This window comes from Corvus cornix, chromosome 3 (genome assembly GCF_000738735.6).
Source record: "Corvus cornix cornix isolate S_Up_H32 chromosome 3, ASM73873v5, whole genome shotgun sequence".
Lineage (NCBI taxonomy): Eukaryota > Metazoa > Chordata > Aves > Passeriformes > Corvidae > Corvus > Corvus cornix.
This window is the reverse complement of record NC_047056.1, coordinates 108,207,329-108,233,227: the sequence shown is the minus strand read 5'-3', so window position 1 is coordinate 108,233,227 and position 25,899 is coordinate 108,207,329. Positions and strand designations below refer to the sequence as shown.

The 25,899-nt window shown below is 42.1% G+C and overlaps 1 protein-coding gene across 2 annotated transcripts in view; it reads right to left on the bottom strand.

The window, feature by feature from the left end:
- Positions 1 to 1,197: 1,197 nt before the first annotated feature.
- The window catches only part of FKBP1B (FKBP prolyl isomerase 1B), a 44,991-nt gene continuing 20,289 nt past the window's right edge, over positions 1,198 to 25,899 (bottom strand). For both annotated transcript variants that reach the window (XM_039569886.1, XM_039569885.1), the window contains 2 exons: positions 4,393 to 4,505; positions 1,198 to 1,897 (listed from right to left, as the gene is read on the bottom strand). In XM_039569886.1, the coding sequence (XP_039425820.1) occupies positions 1,769 to 1,897; positions 4,393 to 4,505 (242 nt within the window). In that variant the 3' untranslated portion in view covers positions 1,198 to 1,768. The remainder of the gene's footprint in view (positions 1,898 to 4,392; positions 4,506 to 25,899) is intronic.

Sequence of the window (25,899 nt, the reverse complement as noted above, 5' to 3'; positions counted from 1 at the left end):
GTAACACAGCTGCTGCAGTGACCTGAGATTTCCACCAAAAAAAGGGTTCTGAAAATCCTTTCATTTCTTTATGGAATGCAGAGAAAAAAAAAATTACACTGCTCAGTGTATAACAACCTGTAAGATACGGATTTATGGGTTTATTAATTAACAAGCTGAAATAAATGCAGCTCTGTGGGTAAAATGAACATCTGGAAAGAGAAGACCACAGGCCATGGTCCCTGGCCAGATCATCAGTCTTGCTGCTCTGTGCTCATTCCCTCTCCCATCTCCAGGAGGTGGCACCTGGGGTCACCTCTGTAGCTTGCTGTCTGAGTGCTGGAGTGTTCTCCTTACACAGATAAAAGAACACAGCACAACTGTTTGAAATATTCCCATCAAAACATCCATTAGTAGAAAACCATGCAAATAGTCTATAGTCAAGTTAAAGAAAAGTAACATCAGGACCCAGTGATGCTCTGGTTTTTTACAGCAGAGAGGAAAAATGAGCCTAATGGAAAGAAATCAGACTTAGACAAGGCAAAATAACAGCACAGAGAAAGCTTCACTGATCAGGTCCTGCTCCCAAATCCAGGTGAATTACAGCCTACACATCTTCCTGTCCCCAGAGGAGAAACCAGCATTTCATGAACTCATATAACCAGCAAATGAAATAAATATTGCTGAGTCTCAAGTGCCAGAGGCCCGGTGCACAGTAAGTTTGCAGGCTTTGTAAACAGCAGCAGCTGATGCAGCCCAAAACCCCCAGAGTGTTCAGTGGCCACATCATCCCACAGATTTCTGTTGAAAGGTGGATGCACAAAATCCTGCTCTTTTCTAGCCTTGCTCAGCTCCAGTAGAAAATATTACAGTAGTTTTAGTGTTGTAAAGGCACAGAATTAGACCAGCACTGCATCTCTTTGACAAGCAGCACCTTCCACCTCTTCAGCAACCAGATTTTGGCCAGAGTTGCGGGGCCAGAGAGGCAGGGGAAATGGAGAGTCAGGAAACCTCTCTGTCCCAGCAGCCCTTACTTGCATGTACCTCTGGTCCCACAGAGATCTTCCACTGGGCCATCTCTAATAGAAGCAGTGCATGGAGCTACATGTACTTCATATAAGAGGAATAACTAACCAAAGATGGGTTGATGGTTGAAGAACTTCCTGTACAGCAAAAAGTATCCTGGTGGCCGGAAGAGAAAAACAGGAAGAGAAACTGTAAAGTATCAAGATTTTATTGTTTTATATATATACTTATAATTCTTAAATGAGACAGTATTTTTTAAAACAGCAGCAAGCAGAACGTACAAGTTGAGAAAAGTGGCAGCGCAGGTAACTCTGTTTGGCTAATGCCCGTTCATGTACAAGGTGTACATTGGATTTTTTTTTTTTGAGCACCTTTTGTGGTTTTTATTTTTTCTTGGTTTAAGTGTACAGTAAGGCAGTGGTTTTTTCAATAAGGAATATATATATATATTTATATTTATATATATTTTCAGTCATCACCGTGAATTCTTCGTACATGCAAATTAAATAAAATGTACAACTTGAAAATGTTACACCGGGAGACGTTTTTCCTCAGAGCAGAGCTTCTATTAAAAGGCAAATACGGACACCACAAAGTTATAAAAGAGAAGGAAGGCAGAGGAAATCAAGCGTCAGGTGCTACTGACAGGACAGCTCGAGCAGGGAAGGTTGGGATTCCAGTGAAGATTCCTCCCACCGCTGGCAAGGCAGGAAGGAACGGATGGTTATTAACAGATGTCTCCAGCCAACTCCCTCGGGAAGGTTCACTCTAACCTGAGAAGCTCCACGTCAAAGAGGAGGGTGGCATTGGGAGGTATGACCCCAGGGTGGCCTGTGGCTCCATAGGCCATCTCAGGTGTGCAGGTCAACTTTGCTCTTTGTCCTAAGCTCATCTGGGTTTTGGATGGCAGAGAAAGGAAAAGAGAAGACAAAAAAAAACCAGGATTAGGAGGAAAACAAAATAAAACTCCCACTACTTGGCAGATTTACAGAATCAAGGAGGGTTGGCATCACCAGATTCACAGAATTGTTTAGTTTGGAAAAGACCTTTAAGATTATTGAGTCTGGGGCTTGGAAGGAGAAGATCTTTAAGGTCCCTTCCAGCCCAAGCCACTCTATGATTCTGAATCCAAACGGGTTTGCTTCAAGCTGAAGCTGCCACAAACAGCTCAGACATGGGCCTCATAACTGCTCTGGCCTCTCACAGCAGTTATTTAAACTGCCAGAACCGCCTGGAAGTGACACAAAGTCTTTTTAACACGGTGTTTGGTCCATCCTGCCTAAACTGGGGCCGGCTGAGTTCCTTCTGCAGAGTGCAGGGTACAAGGAACACCATCAGCAGGCACTAGGAAAAGGCCCTCAGAGCTCTCAGACATCAGTGCCAAACACAGCCAGGTTCAGCACTTACTTCTCTAAACTCAGTCCAAGCCCCTGGGCAGGCATCTCACTTATGCTGCTTATCCAGGCAGAGAGCCCTTGTCCCTGGGATGGGCAGGAATGCTGATTTCCCTCACTCCAGGCTCGCTCTGAAGGGAACTGCTCACTGAGATCTGGAGTTATCTTCTGGGAATTTTGGAACATTTTCAAACTTCTGTTCATGCACCTTACACTGGTGATGGAATATTTACTGGCCTTGAAGCAGTGATTTTAACTCAGACCTCTCTCCCAAGATCGGGCACATCACTGGACTACAGATTATGTGATAGCTCCTCCTGAGTATTTTCAGGTTCTATAAAATATACCAAAGCTAGAGAGTCGATTACTTTGGGTAGAAGAAATATGTGAATATTAACTTTCCCACATTCAAGGAGTATTCATGGCATGGGGCTGAGAATGTCCAAGCCGATGACCTCCCCTGGTCCCCACAGAGATTCTGCATGGGGCTCTGTCCAGTGCTTGGATGTATCCCTGCAAACCAGGCAGCTGGTAGGTCGTGCCTGGGGCTTTAGGGATGAGGCAAACTTGAACTGTCAGAAGCTGAGCAGAGGAATGCAGACCCTGCTGACATCTGACAGTCATTACACCAAGGCTTGCAAAATCCACATGCTGGATATAGGGAACTGCCTTGTTCCAAGAGAGTCTGTCCATCACACTCCCCAAATCCCTCAACCCCTGGGGTGGAAGGAGACAGCCACGAGCTCGACTTGTGTCAGTGATCCACTAGGAGGAGCAGCAGGGCAGCGTGTGGCCACACAGGTTTCTGGAATGGCTATCAGCCACTCATTTTCTAAGGGACAGGAGCCGAGTGAGAGCGGTCAAGGAAGGGATGAACTGATTCACCCAGTGCTTGATGCTGCTGCTTTATCTGTACTGGCTTCTGGTTCCTACAGCTCTACAGTCCTGAGCTCTCTTAGGCCTTTCTGCAAAGCAAATAATAAACAGTCCAACTCAAATCCTTCAGAAGAAGGTGGTATTTTTCACAGTCTAGGATTCCTCAAATGGACTTCTCTAGCTGGAGGGAAGGGAATGTTTGCTTCTCTCTTCCACCTCCCTCTGGAAAAGCATGGTTGCATCATTCCTCAGTGGATTGTTTCTCATTTTGCATTCTTCCCTTCTCTATTTATGCATCACAAGTTGTTCCTGTTGAAGCTGTTCCTATGAGAGTATTTGAGCAGTTGCCTCCTACACTGAGCTTTTGGATCCTGAAATGGGAAGTCAGGAGGAATTTGCACCCTGATCTCATTCACTCATGCACTTGAGCACCCTGATCACACTCCTCACGTGAGGGGAGCCCTCACAGCACTGCACAAAAAGCAAGACCTGGCAGTGAATTGTATTGTGGGGCTTTTATTGTGCTGGCACTCAAAACTGTAATTAATGCAGGGCAGTCTTCTTTCTCTCAGCATAGGGTTGGCCAGTGAATGTTTTGTAGCTGTGAGTCTGAAGTCATAAAAATGTTAGCAGTGCAGTTTGGTACCTCATTGAGTAAGGGTCAGAATCTGTAGCTGGGTCATGGATGTCATCAAAAACAGCCGCTTGGACTTTTATGGAGTAGCTGAATAGAGGTCATCCCATAAAGAGCTGCCACCTCAACATTTTAAAGGCCACTGCTGTCTGTTTGTGGAGCTGCCCACAGGAGAGAGACGGGGCTTATAGGGCACCTGGGGAGGGGACTTCACCTCTCCCCTCCCAAATGCATACCATGGGGAAAGGCTCATGAGCAGAGGATAGCTGTGGGTGGATGGATGGATGGATGGATGGATGGATGGATGGATGGATGGATGGAAACTACAGGAAATGCTGTGCTCAAATGCACCACACTTTCACAAAAACACTCCATGTCCTACACTGTGATTTCCACTTGGTCTTGTCACCACTGCCCTGGACATTGCTGAGCTCACACACTCTTCAGCCAGCTCCAGGTTCAACCAGAACAATTTATTAGTACCTGGGTAACCCCTTCTTCAAATCCTTTAATGACTTCTTGCCTGCCAATCTTGAACCTGAAAGGCTTGTTTCTGTCTCTGGAGGAATCAAACTTCTTTCCATTCTGTAGCATTCCTGCCAAAACAAGACACACAGTTTCAGTCTGAGTTACATCTAAATTCAAGTGCTGGAGGAGAGGGAAGGAGTGAAAAATTGATGTCTTGGTCACATCAGCTGCTCATTTTCATTTTCACTTTGAAGCCTCATTCAAAATGGCTAAGCCAGAAGAGGCAACTGCAGTGGTACCCTATTGTTACCTTTGCCTTCCTGTAATTTAGGGTCTAACATGGAAATACATTATTTTTATTATTCTCAATGCAACAGATTATAACCCATACTGCACCAAACATTGCACAGACATACAGAAGAGCTGTTGTTTGCACAGTGGAGCTCCCTGCCTAAGCAGATAAAAGCAGGCAAGGAACAAGTGGGAGGCAGCAGAAGAGAGAATCCCAAGGCAGATGCCTGATCCAGGGCTGCCCCTAATAACATGTGTTACACAAACGGGGTCATCCCACACCATGTGTGTGAAACTTCCACACAACGTGACAAGTGCATGTCTCCTCCTCATACAGAAGGAACAGAAGAGACTCTGCATTCACAAACATGAAAACAGCAAAGACATTTATATGAATGTTCTACTACCCTGGTTCTTCGTGTTTTCATTCAGCCACAAGAGACGGTCACAGAACACGTTACTCGTTCCTTTGGATGGGCACAGTTTCAATCCATGGGTTTTGAACACATGCCCAGATTCCTCAGCAAATGGACAAACCTTCACAGAGCACTACATGATTGGCTATTCTTCTCTTTTCAAATGGTGGGTAACTATGGTAGCTTTCAATTTATAAGTACCTGGTACTTAAAATGCTTTTCTCTGGATATTGCAAGGTTGGGCTGATATTTATGTATTAGAATCAATCCTTTCTTTGTAGTGCTGTAGTGCCAGTGTTGTGGGCATACATCATGACTCTCCTATGCAAGGGCTTGTACAAAGAGAAGTTCATTCATCTGAGAAAGACTCTGGTTGAAAAAAACATTAACAAGTCCAGCTTGGAAAAAAAAGCTGAGAAAAAGTGTCTTTAAGATCCAATATCAAAGATACAGTCTTACTAGTTTCTTTCCATTGAAGCAGCTATCTTAACAGTTCAGCTTGATGCACAAATTTTATTTTTCAGTGAAAACCATCAGTTATTGTCCAATAACAAAGAGGCGTATTTTGCTTGCCTAAAAAGTCTGTACTACGAATCAAAGGTAAATATGAAGAGATGTGCCAGAATGAAAAACAGAGACTAAAAAGGTAGGACTCACTTTACCAACTTTTAGGCTTCTAAGATGTAGCCAGCTATTTCTGAGCTAATTACTCAAGTCAGAGAAAATAGATAATCAAGTCAGAGAAAAATGAACTTTCAGGGAGCAATTCATCTAACCAGATCTAGGGATGTACATTAGGACATAATGAATCACATCCTAGCAGTGCCTATTTCTGTGCAATGAATAAAGGGAAGTCCAAACAACAGCTCAGACACAGATGTCTCCAAATTCATTAGCAGTTAAATCAGTGGCAATGGAGTTCTGGACTTGCACTTATGAGCACACAGTGTTTGATTATTCAGTGGGGTTCTCTGTCCAGATATTTTACATCAATATTAAAACCAAATGCTACATTAAAGCAAATTAGCCATTAGCCGAGTTCAACATTTGTCCAGGTTGGTCCTTCAGACACACCTATGTGTGTGCCTAAGGCCTTAGAAAGAAAACTGTGGAATAACCTGCCCATAAGGAATGTTTCATAACCATTACCATTAGTGCCTGACACAATCCTTTAGTTTTTCACAGTAAAATAATGAAGTACTGTATGCGTGCTCTGATGCAAGTGCATAGAATCACAGAATCAATGAGGTTGGACAAGACCTCTGAGATCATCATGTCCAACATAAGACTCAATGGCCACCTTGCCAAATAGAGCATGGCACTCAGTGCCACATCCAGGTGACTCCACCACCTCCCTGGGCAGCTCATTCCAATATCTAATCACCCCTTCTGTGAAGAAATTCCTCCTAATGTCCAACCTAAACCTCCCCTGGCACAGTTTGAGGCCATCTCCTCTTGTTCTGTCACTTGTTACTTGGGAGCAGAGCCTGACCCCCACCTGGCTGCACTCTCCTGTCAGGGAGCTGTAGAGAGCCATAAGGTCCCCCCTGAGCCTCCTTTTCTCCAGACTAAACACTCCCAGCTCCCTCAGCCACTCCTCATAGAATTTACCCTCAAGACCCTTCCCCAGCTCCACTGCCCTTCTCTGGACTCACTCCAGCCCCTCAATGTCCCTCCCAAATTGAGGGGCCAGAACTGGACATAGAACTCAAGGTGTGGCCTCACCAATACAGGGGGAAATTCATGTATTATGCAATGTATCAGCTCAGTGATATCCACAAACACCTCCAGGCAGGCTGGGAAACCACAGCAGGTCCTGCACAAGGTTTTCCAGCTACAGACTGAGATGGATTCATTTGTAATACAGAAATTCAGCATGTACTGGGGGAGGGCAGGCAGGGAGAAGCAGCTCAGGGGGAACTCTCAGGCATATCATATAATCCTTTTTGAAGTATTTGATCTTAAATTTAAGTGACAGTCCTTCCTCACAGCACTTTTATTTTTAAACACATCATAAAACCTTATGATTCTATGAAATGGAAGGAGACTATTACAGAATCCCAGCATTTAATAGTTTTAATACTAAAACTTAGTACTGTCATTACAGTTCGCATGTTCAAAGCAATATGCAAACATTAATTATTCATCACATTAACCCAAGGAGGTAAAGAAAATATTTATTATAAAATAGCCTCAATCTGGAAGTTCAGATTCAGATGCAAAGTTCCACAACACTTTAGTATGCATTCATTTCATTTTGTAACTAAATCCTATTAAAACTCTTAGCTTAAAGCTCTGATGGTTTACTAAACAGCCCACATCAAACCAGTGGCAGAATCAGAATTAACTCTTCAGAGATTCTGACAACAGCTCCTGGACAATGTTTCCAATTTAAAATAATGTTTCCATCTGCCCATGAGCTTGCTAGTTTGATACACCATTTAAAAACAAATTCATTTCACTGGAAAATGCCCAGAGAAGATGTGTTAGGCCTTGTGTCATGGTTTAGCACTACACCTTGTAGAAGAAATCAGGCTTTTCTGTATTTACGGCAACATCCTATTTTCAGCAACAGCTGAAAATTCATGAGGTTATGGATTCATAAATGTAACTTCCTCTGTCATCACCTTACTGCTTTTGGAGGGCAAAGCGGGATGCAAAGAGTCAAATGTGTCTGTATTCACTGGAGGTCTGGCAGGAGGGTCAATTTTTATGTGAGTGCCCTTTAAATGCACATCCAGTCTAGAAATGAGTCAGAGACTCCACATGCCCTGAAGAAGTTCCGATACGGATTTAGACGTGAACTTCAGATCTTTTTAATCTCTGTTTCTGAGTGTTAGCGTTGGCTATGCGGACTCCTGGGAGCTAAAACAGCACAATGCTGTGTTTTCTCTCTTGCTAATGCACCAATCGATTTTTTTTTTTTGGTGAAAAAATTGATTTAGTTAATATTCTTCAACAAGGATGGATGCCCATCTTCAGCCTGCATCTTTATTTATCTAGCTAACAGCAAGGAGGAAAAAACACACAATCTGGAACTCAGCAATGACATTGTTTTGCAAGTCAGAACAATCAATAAGAGTTTTGACTGAGCAAGGACATCTACATACCCATATGGTTACTTGTTAAAAAACCCTTAGGTTTTTGAAAGGGAACAATCATTGTATTAACATAATTACTTGTACAAACTTGGTTATCAGAATATGGCATGGATTTGAAAACATTCTGATCTACAAGGCATCCTAATTGAAAACCAGGTTTTAAAAACTGAGTGAGTGTAGAAAAGGAGACATTTCAGATCATGGGTCCTACTGAATCACTGATGTTCAGCTCACTGATGCTGCAGATTAGAGGGTAGATGGATCCTTTTGTTAAGGAACATGACCACGGATCCATCTAACTGCCAGGACTACAGTGCCATTTGGGCTAAACTGGCACTGAAAACACAACTTCAGGTTCAAACACAAGTTATTACTTCTTATTAAAACACAGGTGTGTCTGCAGCTGTGTCTGCAGTACTTTTAACACTGCACTACTTTAGCTAAGATCCCATCACTGAAGTCTGTTTCCTAAGGGGAGAGCTCTAATGAAATGACACTGTCTGCACTTGCCTAATAACTTCTGAGTATTTGAGCCAATTTCAACCCCATTTGGCAGAGGAATAGGGATCATACCAACATTAGGATCCTATGCATGCAATGAAAAAAATCTGCGTAGAAAGAAGAGCCTGCAAGAGCTCAATCTTTATCAGAGAAACTCTTATTATTGAGGAGAGGCCAGGAATGGAAAGGCTGGACCACAGACTAAGTTTCTTTTTGCTTCCTTTTCCTCCTTCTGAGAATGATTCATCTGGGAATATAGGCAATCACATAGCACAAATCCACAGAGCCAGCCCAGCTATTAGACACCTAATACACCTACTGTCCCAACAAAACCCTGCCCCAAATCAAGGCCAAATTATTATCCATACAAAGGATGGATGGAGAGAGAACACTGAAGGCCATTCACGGGTAGTCTGTCAAGCTTCTGCCTGAACCTGGAAAATTCATGTGTAAATTCCACTGCTAATGTTATCCAATTCAAAGGTAGAAACTGTGTCTCAACCTGTCATCTAGGCTACTCCTATGGTTAATGGAGAAAGAGAGGTATCTCCAAGAATGATTCATCCCACCTAGATTTAGATGTTAGGGCTGAAATAATCACCTGGAACTGTTTATCATTCTCAGTCAACTACCTTACAAAAGTTAAACCAAGTGCTAGGCTGCCAGGTTTTTATAGGGCCCTAGTGAGGCAGTATTAACTCAGCCATCCATCCCTAAATGAAGGAGGCAAAATTGCATCCCAGGCTTCATTGACTTCAGTGTTTACTAACTTATTTGTCTCTGCAGTGTTGACAAATTCTGGGAATCAGAAGACAAGATCCTAATCCAGGACAAATCCCTTGATTTCACTAGCTGCTCTCTTTTTATCCTGTACAATGGGATTCACTTACAAGTATTGATGGGACAAACTGAACTAAATAGGTGACTTTCAAAAAACAGCATCATTCATCTATAAAGTATTCCCTTTTCAAACAGTAGTTACCTATGGAATATAAAGGCAATACATATGCTTGAAGACAGCTACTTCCTGAACACTTTTCGGCAGCAGAAAGAGGGGCAGATATTCAGAAGGTGTTTCTAGGACACTATCCTGTTTCATTTTATGTAGACCAAAGGCTCTTCAGGACAAGGACTATATTCTGATGCTCCTCACTGCCATCACCTTTCCAATTATGCCCTGTAATAAATCTGTGCTGTTAGGAACATGTCATTGGGTTTGGTTCCTAGGACTTTCCGAGGAGTTAATGCTGCTGTGGATTAGGAATTTTTCATCTCAAGTGTTTCTTTTTTTTCCATATAAATTATATTGTTTCTATGTCAAGATATGCCCATATTCTGTCAGGAGAATATCACAAAGGCTAGAAAGTCTGATCTTCCCCCATTTACAACATGCAACTATTACTAATATCCACTTCTAGCCTGGAAAATATATTATCAGGAAGGTTCTAGTAACTGCACGAAGTCCTTGTGTCAACATTGATGCCTTCCCAATGTATAGAGGAAGGCACAGTTCAGCACAATTGCATAGGAGTGGTGGGAGAAACACATCCATAAAGTCACAAATCACATCCCAGGCTGATTCATACCAGCAGAACTCCACTGTGGTGTTGCTTGCATTTTACATTAGATAGATCAGTTCTCTTCAGGATTCAGTTCTGACATACTGTGGCAAAGCACTCCCTGCATTCAGTGGTTGTTCCCACCTTAGCTTGTGGCTGAGTCTCAAGCTAACACACCTGAAAAACATGTGGTTTCCCATCAGGAACAAAAACAATTCCCCTGTGTCTTGCTGTTAAACGCAGAGATCTGGGCAACAGTTTTCTAAGCAAATACAGTCAGTGCCTTGTGTTTCTGCTTCCCAGTTACCTAACTCAGCTCTCCAACTCATTCCATCAGAATCTAGATGTGCATCAGACATCTGATACTTCTTCCATCTTAATTTCGTTATTATCTCAAAATGCAATTCACTGTTTTACACATTTTTTTCCTGACAACAGCTCCCTGTAACCTGGCCACGAGCCTCCTCCTGCCACAACACAGTGAGTAGCACACACCGCTGATTTCCTTGATTTGACTTCCAAAACAAACTCTTCTGGATAGATTTGTCATCTCATCAATTTTTCTGATGGCCATTGTAATGGAAACAAAGAGTGTTGAATGGGAGCTGGAAGATGCTTTCATTCCCTATGCTATGTTGGAATAGGGGCCATCTTACTGTGCCCTCTCTGGGGACTTTGGCAACTGAACAGTTTTATCCTGCTAACATTTCCTCTGCATAATATAAACAAAGTCTTATGTGGAGAAAAGTACTTACTGCCTTAGACTGCATTTTCCTGACAGTTTGCAGCCACTTAAGAAAAAATTATTAATATCTTAAGGGAATTTTCAGTCTAGAGGGATAATTGTTGAAGAAAAGTGGGGAAGGGGAGATGCACAACTCTGCATCATATCAGCTCTTTACCACAATTATTTTGTTTTGTCTAGAAAGGCAACAGCAAGGACTTGAATGTGCCATTTGTTGCCATGACAAACAGACTCAAAGTGAAGAAGTGGGAAATGGATAGCAGTGGTGGGCACTTTCCAGTTCCTGCTACCACAGCACACTTCAGTAATGCTTCAGCTTTTGAACACAGGCAGCCTTGCTGCTTCATTTTCTTTGTGTATTAGATACTCATATATCTTTAATGTGGAGTAAGAGCAGCACCATCAATTATTTATTATGCAGCTGACAGCATGCAATGAAGACGCAACAGACAACTCTTCAATAATGCATCACCGTGGGCTATGAATCACTGTTGCGTACAACCACAAGACAATATGAAAGAACCTTGCACTTAGCTCGACTTCACAGCCAGGAAAATTACCTGCAATTGTCTAGTTAACTCTGCTGAAAGGCATTATTCTGTCCTAGTGGCTTTAGGGATTTGCATACTTTTAAGAGAAGGAAAAGTAGATTTACCTTCAAGGGAGGTATGAGGCTCACTACGCATATTCTACATAAGTTGTAAAGAGACCAAAACAATTCCTCTGGTATCCCATCACCTTAAAACAGTCATTGTATTTTAGAGTTTGATTCTGTTACTGTTACAAAGTTCAGCTGGTAAAATATACAAGTACTGCAGCATAAGGCAAATTTCATTTGAATAAGCATGGCAGAATCAGGTCAGTGTGGGCATGCTAATGAGGGAGATAGATGTCTAAAGCAGCGTTTTGGAGAGAATATTAATACAGAAATACTTTGCATCTCTTGTGTCTCTATCCCTAAACACCATGTCCTGTAACACAGGGTCTACAGGGAAAGGGAATGTTCCTCACTGGTTTGGGTCTTTCTGTCCCTGCCCCCGGTAGCAGCCCAAAAGCACAAAGAACAGTTCAGGCATGGCTGTAATACAAAGAAGAGTCGGCCAGATTTCCCACACAAACACAAGCAGCAGAGCTTGCCCAAAGAATTCTGAGCACCTAGTGTACCATTAGAACAGGGCATTACAATAATCTCTCTTTTTTTAATCACGGTTTCATTCTTGGTCTCATCCTATGCCACATGTATTCCCTTCCCTCCTCCCTTTTTGTTTCATGGTTGCCTATGTTCTGGGGGTATGGATTTGACATTTTAGCCTGTGGCACATACACAACTGTGCAGGTGACCTCCCACTGGGAAGTTACACACTTCTGTATGAGGTTAAACCTCACTGAACTAGGTGTGAATGTGACAGCCACTGTCTATCAGGTCACGGCACAAGAACAGCCCAGGGTGGGACTCCAGAGCTTCTCAACACAGAACTGGGTGCAGGGAGCACAGAAAAACACCAAAAAAGCATCTTCAGAGGTTTCTTGTGAAAGCTCTGAGCATGGCTCTGAGATCACATGAGAGGGGATTTGGGGTAAAAGGACTAGGTTCTTAATTCCTCCTCTGCTCAGGGAAGAAACTGCCAGAGGAAACACCTTCCCAGCCCAACATGACAATACTCATCAGCAGTCAGGTGTGCTTTAATGATAAGCTGTTCTCAGATTGGGCATTCTTTGGTTTTCAACTGTCTAGACTTGTAGTATGTTTCCTTCTAAATAAATTTGTGCTAAAAATCTTAAATTAAGTGAAATGCTTCTGATTCCCTTGGCTTAAGCTAGCAACAGCCTGGTGACAGATCTACCTACCCCTAGTAGGGCACTGAATTAAGAGGTTATGCAAAGAATCATAGAATGGTTTGGGTTGGAAGGAACATTAAAGATCATCTCATTCCAACTCCCTGCCATAGAGATTCCACTAGATCAGGTTGCTCTGGGCCCCATCCAGCCTGGTCTTAAACATTTCCAGAGGTAAGGGAATCCACAGCTTCTCTGGCCATACCCAAAGACAATAAATTTGAGCATGAAAAAGTATATTATTTATGTGTTACCACTTAACACCAAGATGTTAAAATGGTATGTTAGCTTTTAGGGCATTTGGAACTGAAAAATAATGTTTGTCCCCACATCCCTGGTAAATGAATGCTCTTTCTTTCCCATAGGTCCTTGTTTACATGGTTCTTTATTAAATCCAACTTTCTGAATGCTCAGCATGGCTACAGCTCCTTCACAGAGGAGTGTTTTACTGAGACCCATCTTGACAAACACAGCAATCATCTAACATCGTGCAAAGGACCTAGCAGCTACTCTGTTTTTAAATAAGATGGAGAAAAGGAAAAACATTCTTGGAAAAAGAGAGAGACACACAGGACACAACCAGAGAAGTAAACAGTTTATATAATGGGTGTTTACTGAACCATGTAAGAAGGCACAGTCAATATGCCAAGATTACATATACTCTAAGTCAGAGGCAGACACTGCTGTTCCACCATGATCTCATATGTACATAAAACATACATAATGCACAAGTCCAATGCTTTTCATCCAGAGTGTCCAACATTTTGAACTAGACTGGTCAGATATCCCTGTAATATGTCTTATTTCAGAGATGTGGTATAACCTTCCTGGCTGGCATTATGCAACAGCCCCTCCCTTCTCAAGTGTTTGGAGAATTCCTGGGGAGTCATCTCCTCTGCCTGCAACTCCATGCAGAAAAATGAGACATTACTTCACTGACACCATTTGAGGCCACCATGGGGCCTCACTCCAGCATAACACACAGAGTTTCCAGGGTGATCAGGTAAAACACACTGCTGGGATGAGTCCCTTGCTGGGATGGAAAAGGCATCTTGATGCTGCACTCTCTCCATTGACATGGACAGACTGTAGACTTCTAGGTAGCTAAAGACAGTCAAGCTTAATTCCACCCAAGATTACTTGATGACAGTCAAGATTAGCAGCCTAAAACCAAGCTGGTTTTGATTTGTCCACCAAATGCCTTCTAGTGGATTATGCTGCCTGAGGTTCTCTAGACTCAGTGACCACAGACCTAGCCAGTCACTTAGAGTGCACCAATACACACAGCAACCCTGCTGTACGAATCACAGAAGAGAAGAGCCCCTTCTAGTCTTTGATGAACTCTGAGATGGGCTCATTAACAAGTTACGTATGGGGAAACTCTTACTGTTTTGTCAGAAGTTCAGCCTACCATTAACATCAGACAAACCCAGTACTTTGCTGAGCAGAAGCTTTGTCATTTTCTGCAGCACTCCAGTGGAGGAATATCTTATTTTACTTTTCTAGACCATCATTTTAAAAGGTATATGAGATACACTCATCAAAGGGACAAATCTTTCCATGGATGTATAGTTTGCTCTTCCCACTTACTATGAATGCAACCGCTTTCATTAAAAAAGGGTATTTTTGCAGTATTGTTTTCAATGTAAACAGTGTTTTACGTGCTCCAAGGCAGACCCTGTCAGTGTCATAAATATCATTCTGCCCGTAAACTTTGAGTTGGTTCTGAAATAATATTAGTATGAGATTAATTTTTTTGCCTCATTTGTTTCCTATTTTTGTTCATCATTCCTGATGTTGCAGATTCTCTTTGTTGTGAACTGGCACAGTTCCCCTGATATTAATGAAAGCACAAAAACATATGTAGCAGTTTGAGACTTGGATCTCAGTAATTTAAATCTGTGTTGAATCACGCACTCAGCACTATTCTCCAGAGCAGAATCCTGCAAGAATATGGAATAGAGTAGATTTGTGATCAGAGGAAAAAGCTGGATGTCAAAAAGAATAGGTTGTGTCACCAGACGGCTGCGTAAGTATAACTCACCTTCATTTTATTCCCTATGAAACAAGCATTGCAGTTTCACCAAGGTCAGCCAGTCAATAGCATATCCAGCAATAATATTATTAACTAATATACTTTGCCTTGGATATCCTGAAAGGTTTCATTCAGTAAGCCTTTAAAGTACCTTCTGAGCCACAGCAGAAAGGAGCTATTAACAGCACAGTTTAGTTCTTATAAATAGGTCTTTTCCATCTCTAAGTTTTGATCTCAGTGATCTTATAAACAAAGTATGGAAAAAGTGGCAGCTGTTATCTTGACAGATGGGTCTCAGGCATTGCTCTGCTGGAAAACAGAGCTGTCTCTCTGAAGAACAATAGGAATTTCCAAGTGCCTGTATCTATTTCCATCTCCTTAATAAGCTACTCATGTCTTGGGCAGTGAAGAAGCAAGAATGCAAAATAAACATTTTAGGGGACACATCTCAGAGACAGGGGTAAGAAGAGGGGTTTTACCTATTAGGGACCTTCCCCTTGCATTTTACGGAAGTGAGAGACAGAAAAAGAATCAGAAGTTTCTTACAGAGGCGATAGGGACAAACAGGCACTTCCAGAAGGTGAGATACAGAAAGCCTGGGCACCAAGTGAAGTGCAGCTGATAGTCAGGTAGCAGGACACAGTAAGTACAAGGATGAACCTCAATTTTAATCCCTTTCTAAAATTTAGCATCATCATCCATTTAGGATGTAGAGCTTTGAATCCAGTTTTAAGCACAGAAACAAGGCTGAGAAAGTTCATCCATTTTCAAGGGTGGTTGGGAGAGATGGCACTGCCACCCACCTTTCCTATCATAAACACTTATCAAGGCACTAAGAGTTCACCTCCACCTTAACCCTGAATTTAAAATCATGTTCTTCACCTTTTCTGATAGTATTCTCATCATCAGACAACCAACCACTCAGTGGGATCACCCCCTATGCTCCCTCCTTGAATATGTATGGTAGCTGGAAATGGAGAACAATGGAATTAGGAGAAAACTAAACAGGCAGTAATTACAGAGGTCAGTGGCATGAGCAGAGATCTGGATCTCAGTTCACAGACTCATGGAACCATAGAATGGTTTGTGTTGGAAGGGGCCTTACTTAGATCACCTCATTCCAATCCCTCTGCTATGGGCACCTCTCACTAGTCCAGGATGCTCCAAGCCCCATCCAACCTGGCCTGGAACACTTCCAGGGATGGAGGCAAACAACAACCTCTCTGGGCAACCAATCCTTGCTCCCAAGACCTTTTAGATCAGCAGTGCCTGATGTGCAGGGTTTGTCCCTACATTGTCCTCACTGCCTTTAGTGGGAGTTTGAGGATGGACTGCACAGACCGTAACATTTTCCCAAAAGCAAAAGTATTTCCACACTCAGGACTGCTGCAAATAAAAGATATTGTAAATTAAGCCAGTGTAGATACTACAAATAGAAATAGCAGTCAGTCCATAGACACAAACAACAGAAATAAACATTGCCCAAAATACCTCAACAGCACAACAGAGTGGAGAGCAACACAAGTTGAGTGTGGACAAAACAGCAAAGCACTACATAAACAAATGTATTACTACACCAACAATGAAAAGCTTGAAGATTTCAGACTCTACAGTGAAATGTGCAATATTATAATCTGTAAAAGCAAAGACTGAGATAGTGCATACATTGCATAACTCACAGGGACTGCTGTAGACCAGACTGTGCTCTCTCCCAGGTCACACTATCTTTTATAATCCCAGCATGTGTAACTGAAGAAGTAGCATCTATATGAGCAAATTACTATGTGAAGTCAATAAAAATATGTTCCTAGCAGTCAAATGGCAAAAACATTCAAACCACAGTATCAAAATTTTTCTGTGGAAAAGATAATCAATGCCCTGTTCAGTTCAAAACTCCAGAGAAAATACAGTTCAGGGCTGAATGGAATGAAACATTTTGCTTTAGAAAATAATAAAAAGAAAAGGCTTATGCTCATCTGAAATTCATTCTAGTGAGAGTCCATTCCTTAGTTTTCCGATTACTAGTATTTAATCTATATTAATCTATTTAAAATTCAGCTTTGATGAGGTCTAAGGAGTTCTTGAGCATCACCACCTTTCCAATTACATAACACCAAGTATTGTTTAGCTACATCCAAAGTAAAAGACACCAGAGTTATTAAGGAGCAAATACAAAAGGAAAACAGAAAAGTCTAAATTCCTAAGAAGCTTGCTGAAGTGGAGGCATATCAGATAAAATTCAAGTATCCAGACAGCCAAGCCAGACAAAAGAAAGGCAGAACTGACCTAAAATTTGGATCAAAGGAACTGAGATTTATGTGAGAGGGATACAGTTATCTAGCCTAAAATAATCATTCACCCAGACACTTGGGTATTCTACATTGCTTTTAAAAATAATTTAACAGATCTCCCCGAACCAGGTAACCAGGCTCACTCAGTAATCCATAAGATCTAACGTTATGGAACATGTACACATTCCATTCATTTAAGCTGCTGCTTCCGTTTTCCCATTTTGCACAGCAAAAAAAGAGGCTTGTGGCAGTTAATTTCTCTCAGTTTTGGGAACCATTTTAATGCTTACACACAGATCTGCTGATTTACTGGCTGCTTGCACAGGGAGTTTCAGTGATCCTGCTCACAAGGGCAGCAATCACCCAGGATACTGGGTCTTTGGAAATCATTCATCAGACTTTTAAGTATTCTGGCTGTTTGTGTCATAAAACACTTGCCAAGAAAAAAGAAAATAAAATGGAAAATTGCAGCTATTATAATATTTACTGTATCAAAAGTCTAAGACAGCCGTAACAATTCTGGTAATTCAACTCTTGATCTATGCATATTTCTGTAATTTTTGTGTGCTTTGCCTTCCTCAGTCACAACATCATCTGCCTTGCCTGTGCACTGTGTGGCCTAGTGCTTGTCTTCTAGCACGAGGATTAAATACTGCCTTCTGTCCTTATGGATCCTCACTTCTTTACTTGCTGCTCACAGCCTTCTTGGAGAGGTGACCACACATTTCAAAGCCCAGCAGGGCTGCTACTTAGCAGCCAACTCTCCAAGAAAAAAAACCAACTTGAATATCAATTTTTGCACAGCTTACAAATGACCCAGCGAGCCCTTCTGTGATCTGCCCTTAGTACTAAGGGCACAACACAAACAGCCTTCCCAGCAAAAATCTGAACACCCGACTCTGGGGATCATGACACCAGACCCCGAGACAGCAAATCTCAAATCAACATTTTGCTAAACAGTTTCAGAAATACATCTTCCATCATTGTTTCCCAAGGGTTTAAAAGAAAGTAGCATGATTTAAAAAAAAAAAAAAAAAAAAGGTGATTTGTAGCCACATGCATTTGGATTGCAACACTGCATTAAGCAGAGAAGTCATTTTTGGAGCAAATAGAACAGTCTCTTTCTGTTCAGGTGTAATATTCTTGTACCTCTGTTACACCAAATTATGTGTTTAATACAGGCACAGTGCACCCTGCAAGCAGCCAGAACTCCAGCAGTGTTTAGTTGCATCACTTTGCCCAAACTCCTTTGTAGGACCATGAAACCTAAATATTGGTGCATTGCAGATTGTCATTTTTAGCTGCTGCAACACCCTGTCTTGTTTTGGTCCCTACTGCCAGATGACATCATCTTGTAGCAACTTTTTCAGTGGAACAGCCAATGCTGCTTTTCCCAGGATATTGTTGACTACAAATCCAACAATAGCATATTTTCTCTTTTTTTTTTTTTTTTAAGTCTTTCTGCTTCAAATAAGACTGGAAGTATGGGAAGGAAGAGGAAATTACAGAATCCTATCAGCAAGGAAGATCACAGGGGGCCCTGCAATCTTGTGCAGTGATGCACTTACTGTTGTAGTGCAGCCTGAAGGTGGATCATATCTACACCCAACAAACACACAAGCAATATCAATTCTTCAGAGCTGGTGCATGTGTGGATAAATACAATTCTATTTTCTCACATCAGCTTGAGCTTTGTGTCATGCTCTCTACGTAGTAATCTAATAATGCCTAGAGGTGAAGGCCTAGCAGTGAAACAAAAAAACAAACCACCAAACAACAAAACACAGAAAGGTCTTGTTTGCCATGCTGCTAAGATGATTTCTCCTACAAATGTTTCACAGGCTGAGAGCATGACATCTGGCTGTCATTTAACATGGAGTTATAAGACAAAATATATTTGTCTTGTCCTCCAAGTTTGATAAACGGGATGCACTGTGCATGTTCAAGTCAAAGACCAAATTTCCTCTGGGTGAGCTCCAAGACCTGTGCTGACTCTTCGTATTGCTCAATAAAAAGGGGAGGAAGATTTAAACTACAGACTTTTGTATTTTTTTTCAAATGGTCTAATGCTTTGCACAGCCATTAAAGAACACGGAGTTTCACACATGACATGAAGCTGACAGTGAGCATTTCTATCTATGGCACAATTATGTTTTTACTCTAAGGCAGACAGACTCCATCCCAGTGACTGGGAGAACATGTTATCTGATCCCTAATTGGTTTAACAGTCCATAGAACCTTTTTAGGCTGGTGCCCAGATATGATCTTTATTTCTGTCTTTGTGGTGACAGTGCTAATCGAGTGCCTTGGGCCAAGTCTCAGTCTTGAGAGACTGGTTGCTTACATCTCAGTCATTTCGGCTCAGAAGAGAACACAAATCAGTGTCACCTGTATTTTTAAGGTTACAGGAACATGTAACCCTTGTTCTGATCTTGTTCAGAGCAGCTTCACATCCTGTAGGCTCTGCTAAAGTGTTACAGAATGCAAAGCAGGGGCTCTGCTTTTTTATCTGCTTCAGAAGCCTTTGTGGAGATTAGGAAGTGTTGCTCTGCTCTCTCCCACCTTGCTATCTGGACACAGAAGTTCTATGCCACCTTGCTATCTGGACACAAAAGGTCAGGTTTCAAGCTGGAGTAAATCAATTGAACCTCAGAAAGGTCAATAGAGCAATGCGAGCTCGTACCGCCCGAGGAGAAATTCTCACTGACCCATTCCAGAGATATGAGACTTGGGACACAGGGTTTTCCCATCATACACTCTCCTATAGCTATTTTCTATCCTCCTACACAGTTGCCCTAGCTCCGTAAATAGTCTATTCAATTTCTTGCTGTATTTTTTTTCTCACTCACTGTATTTAAAGACAATTTACCTTCCTGGAAGCCAGAAAATAAACACGTTCTAAATCTTGCACCACAAAGATTTTCTAATATGGAATTACTCTGCTAGACCCAGGACTAATAAACCTTGGTGGGATTACAAAAGATACAATGAGAATATATGCCCACAATTTATTCTTAACAGTAAGAAACATTTTCGTCGTTTGTCCTTGTACCAAGAGTCTACTGAGAGGGTAGGAAGGAGAAATGATAGAGCTTCTCTCAGTGTCCTTGCACATTCACTTTGAAAGGACCACAATACAAGAGAGATCTTTGTGATTTAATTTGTGTGACAAAAAAATAGATGTGTATGAGACACAAAAATAGTTAGGTTTCAACACTTTTTACTGCAACAGCAGAACATGACATAAAAATTAGTGTGTTGGCTGAGCATGGTATAAAATGAACATGTTTCATTACCTTAAGATAATGACTGTACTTTTTTTAAAACACAAATTCAGAGAAAACTGAGCCAGGTTTTTTTTGGCTGGGTTTGCTGCATTGCATAGATTGCTAACTATAGGTAAATCAAACCAGAGCTCCCTACTCAAGTTTGACCCTATATTAATAGAAGCATGAATGACCCCGAGACACTCCTACATTAGTTAGTCTGAGTCAGGCCAGACTCCCTGACTCATCCAAATTGCACTTCTCATTTTGGGTAACAGTGGCATGGATGTCACAGGAGGGGCAGTAAGCGATACTTGTATTAACACCTTCATTTTTGGAAATTCGGTGTGCCTGCTACAGGCAGCTTGAGGAAGGAAGGCAAAAAATAAATAAATCAAACTCTGGCTTGTATAGAGAGACAGCCATCCTTCCCCATGGGTGGGGGAAGTGCCAAGGAACGAATTAGATCGTGTGTACAAAGGGAACAAAACCCCTCTATCCTGCTGTTTACTTGTGCCATTAAATGTGTATGCCTTGGGGGAATGCCAACCTGCCCCCAGGAAAATCCAGCCCATCTCGAAGAGGGTCATCATTTACCACGGCAAAAAAAGAAGGAGCAGGGGTAGTGAGAGGCTAAGACGATCAGGTTTAACTTTCACTGGCCCGAAGCCAAATATGCAAGCAAAGGCTTAAGAGAACTTTCTACCGACGTCTCTGTGCCAACAATAGATGTGGACAGGACAAATATTTACAGACTGAAAGTGGAGGAAGACTAAATGGGGGGAGCCAGACTCTGCCTGAAGTGCTTATTATCCCGCTCCGGGGCCGAGGTGACTGCAGGCGGCAGACAGGAGGGCTGACTCAAGCCACAGGATGTCTTTTCACACGTCCTGTGCCATGCCCGCCTCCCTTTCCCCGGGGGTATTAATAGCAGTGCAGACATACTATACATTCTACAGAATAACCACCTCGCTCTGAAGTGAGCCCAGGCAAGGCTGCCCGTGGGTTAAAACATGTTCAAAACAAACAAAGTGATCCTGGAGACCCGGTGGAGGTGTTGACTCTCGTGCTCCATGCTCTAAACGTTTTCTCTTTATCCATCTCTCTGAGGTCACCTCACTCTGTAAGCATCTCTCCTCAACACCCAAACGTGTCATAACATTACAGGAAAATTAGTTATTAAATGGGTAATTTGGCTGAGAGATGCCTCTCACTTTATTTGCCTTTGAAAACATAAGGTAAATATCATAGTACTACATGTGTGTATCTGTCTCCCTTCCTTCTCTGTTTTTTGTTGTTCATCTTCCTCAGCTGTCTGAGAATAAGAGTTTCTCTTAATCCATTTTTTGCACAGTTAAGCACAATGGAACTCTTGAATGATACTACAATACAAACATAATCAAATTCTCCTTTTTCTGTTCCAGGAAACAATGACAATGCTATAAAAAAAAACCAACTCTATAGTAGTGGGGAGGACATTTGAGAGCAGAACTTTGTTCAGAAGCATCTGCACTGAAGGTAACCAAAGAACCATTAAAATGGTTGTTTCGTTGTGATAACTGGCTAGCTCATTCCTTATTTTTCCAGAGCTAAATGTGTCACTCACCCTGGAGAGCAGTTTACCGCTGTGGATAAATTTAATCTGTAGATCTCCCCAACTTTGCCTTCCTGAATATTTCTGTCTGAAGCCCAAGAACTGCCACTGGCTGATCACTGCAGGATAGATCTTTAGCAAGCAGAACTGTGAAATAAATAGCCACATCCTGAAGCATCTGATTACAGGACTATAACTGCATTATTTTCAACCATTTCAAAAGCAATTATTCCCCTTCTTCCTACACACCCATGTTTACTGGAATAACTGGAAGCACAGTCAGAGATGCATGGACAAACACAGAAATTGTCTGAAAAAGCAGTTACGTAATACAGGAGTAAATACAACTCTTCAGATGGATGTTAAATAATGAACTATCTTCTGTTTCTCAGTCACTTTGAGCATTAATGCCTCAATGTCCTGATGTCCAAGGCATGCTCAGGTGTACAAATGAATAATTTTCTATTTACCTCTTCTCCTCAGAAAATAAAATCAGTAACGTAACTCCACAAATGTCACAAACAGCAGCAACATGCAGCCTTCAAGAAGTAGATGAACATTCTTCCTACGTAGCCCTAAGGAGACCCATAAAGCAAACAACCCTGTGTCCTCACAGATAAAACACTGTTTACCTGCTGTGACTCTCACATTGCATTGCAGAGTACCAGGAGGGTATTCCTTGCAACTACTCTGCCATGCCCATCAAACGCCTTGCTTTTTCTCCCTCTGGCCTGTACATGCCAGAAATTAAGACAGGCATGTCCTGACCATCTGCAGGAGCTAAATCATGCATTGGACATTCTTGTCATCAGGTTCTCAGTCTGCCCAAAGTAAGATTAAAAAGAAGATGCGATAAACTGCCCTGTGAGGCCAGTAGCAAGCTCTGGGATTGGCTCCAGAGCCACGCTGAGACCTGCGAGTCAAGCGAATGCTCCGATGCGCAGCCTGGATGCTGCTGCACTTTGTGCTGCTGAGCACTTTGCGTGGTGCAGCCAGGAAGCAGCTCCCCAATAGTGCATCCGTGTGTGGTATTGCTACTGCCAAGACAAATGTAATCATTCTCAGTCTAATCCTAAAAACCTTTCATTCTTTTCCTTCTGTTTTGAGATCTGTTTCTGTTCTCCAGTCAGAAATCTCTAAGCAGGCACTGACCTGTCTGATCCCAGCTGGGGTCTGAGCCAACATGGATTAGCACCAGTGGAGAGCTACAAAATCACGGCTGGGGCATATCGAGGTCATGGATGTTTCCTCAGCTGAAATTGCTCTCTCTTTCCTTTGTAGCCATGTATCTTCGACCTAACTTTGCAGCTTAGGGAGCTGTCTATGCTCTGAGACTTCGGGTATTTCCACATTGCATGCCGGGGTCACCCCAAGGCTGCCCTCCGGATCAGACTTACTCTATATTCAGACAGTGAAACACAAGTGCAACCCCGGGCACAGCCCAGGGGACTCTGTCTAAGTCTGCCTGGCAGTTCAGAACTCTGCCAGGCCCCGGGCACACGGCAGGGGCAGTCTGCAGCGTGCCTTGGGGCAAGCCTGTGATCAGGAGCAGGGGCTCACACACCTTCCTGCTCCCAGCCCTTGTCAGCTGTAATGTAGACACAGCCTGGGGTGCTGGAGAACAGGAACGTGCTTGTCTCCGACCCAGCAGAGCCTCCCCAGCCAGGGGCTGAACGTGCCACGTCTCCTACACCTGAGAATCACGCACATGTACGTAACAGAAGGCAGACAACATCTTTATTAAATAAACTAGCAAGTACTTAAAACTGCAAGCCAAATGGGACTAATCTTCATTTAATGTGGCCAGACCTGTCTCCATGATTCATAACATCAAAAAGTCTGGTAAAAGCTGAGAAACACACGGTACCTGCTGCAGAGCCACTCACACAATCTCCTTTAAACTGAAAATGTATACAAAATGCAGTAGGTAGCAACCAGATGAAAAATGTCACACCTACCAGGACAGGAGAATGTAATATCTGGTCTCATACACACTTGCTATTATATAAAAATGATGGTTGAGGACACAAATTTCTCCCAACACCTCTGCAATGCTTGCATCAACACACCCATATCAGAAACACAACACTATGACAATTGGCACAGGTTTCATAATCACAGAATCATTTAAGATGGAAAAGACTTCTAAGATCATTGAGTCCAACCATTAACACTGCTGAGCATTTTTTGCACATAAACACAGCATAAAGGGCAGATATTTGAAGATAATTAGGTGTCTAAAGATGCAGTAGGTCATACTGTGGGCATTTCAAATTCACCTGGGCATCAAACTCCTTTGATTTCAACAAAATTATTTTTAAAACTTTTCAGCTCTAAATATTTTCTTACGTTTTCCCCTGACATGAAGTGTAACTATCACAAAGTTACAATAATTACCATCACTTCAAAGCCCACACGTCTCTTTTAAATGTTTAACTTCCTAAGCTGTTCAAAAACATCTGACATTTAACACTTAAAAAACCCCCCAACTCTTAAAAGTGAGGAAATAGACAAGTCAGAACATTGCAAAGTTCATCATGTCCACACAGTAAAAACCATGTATTTTATTATCCAGTATGAAGAACTCACACTGCATCACAGCAGGCAGCCATAATTCTGATACTGAAATTTCGTATCGTTCTTCTCAGCTTTGGTGTGCAGATACTGGGTAGTGGAATAAATCAGTTGATGTGTGTAAATGAGACAGTTATCATATATATTATTCATGCTTATATTTTGATGGAGTACTCATAAATACTAATTCTGAGTCAGCTTTGACCTGGCAATCCCCAGGGAACAGACTGACATCCTACTTGGCTGAACTTGCTCACAAGGCACATCCGTCCTTTTAAACCTGAATGTATTTCTGCCCTTGTCAACCTGCTATCTCATTATCTCACTATTCACTCACAAAAGAAATGATGAATCATGAACACTGGGGTACAGGGAACCAAATACATTCAATAAAATTAACCTCACTATGTCAGTTGTGAGTAGCATGATGAAAATCTCTGAGGGTTACTCCAACACAAGAAGAGTTGCGTTCTAATGAAAATAATGAACAGATACTTCAAGAAAAATCAGCAAAATCAGGGCTACAGGTGAATTTGCATTTGAGGAGTTTTGCTGTGTGACATTACCAGATGAGAATTGTGACATCTTTCACAAAGCTTTTGTTGTGTATTTGGTTTGATCACTAGGTCTAGAAAATATACAAAGTAGGTAGCATTTTATATGTAAACAGAACGAAACTGTTACAAAATCAGGTGAAAACTCTTACACCCAAACTATCCACAGGATGAGGCTGTATTTTACCAATAACAGAGGCTATCCATGTTGTTCCTTGGAATGTCTATGATGCAGGCTTACACTGGGAAAGGCATCAAGGTGCTCAGTATCGCCATGCACAAACTGCACCACTGCCACCTGCACTGCCCAGGCATGTGCAGGCAGTCCCAGGATCCTGCTGTGCCCACACAGCCCCAGCCATGTACCAATCCTGCACTTCTCTATGCAGTTATACCACTACAGATCATCTAGTGACCCCAGAATTTGTCCCCAAATCACCTCCAGTGTAAGCAGGACTTAAAAATCAAGGTGAACTTCCGAGCAAGGTACACATGGTATTTCTAGATGGGATCATTTTATTTTGCAATCACTCTGTAGGGAATGTTTCCGTGTTCTTTCCAGTGTGGCTATTTTTATTTTTCCCATACACAGATGTCTTTGAGGTATGCTTAAAGCCCAAACTATGAACGCTGTTTGCCAATGTTGGGTTTTCCTGTAACACGACACAGTTCTGATGTGTGACACGGAGAACCTCATAACCACACACCCTGTGGGCAGGAGCACACGGCAGAACGAGAGTCAAAAAGTCCTGCTGCAGA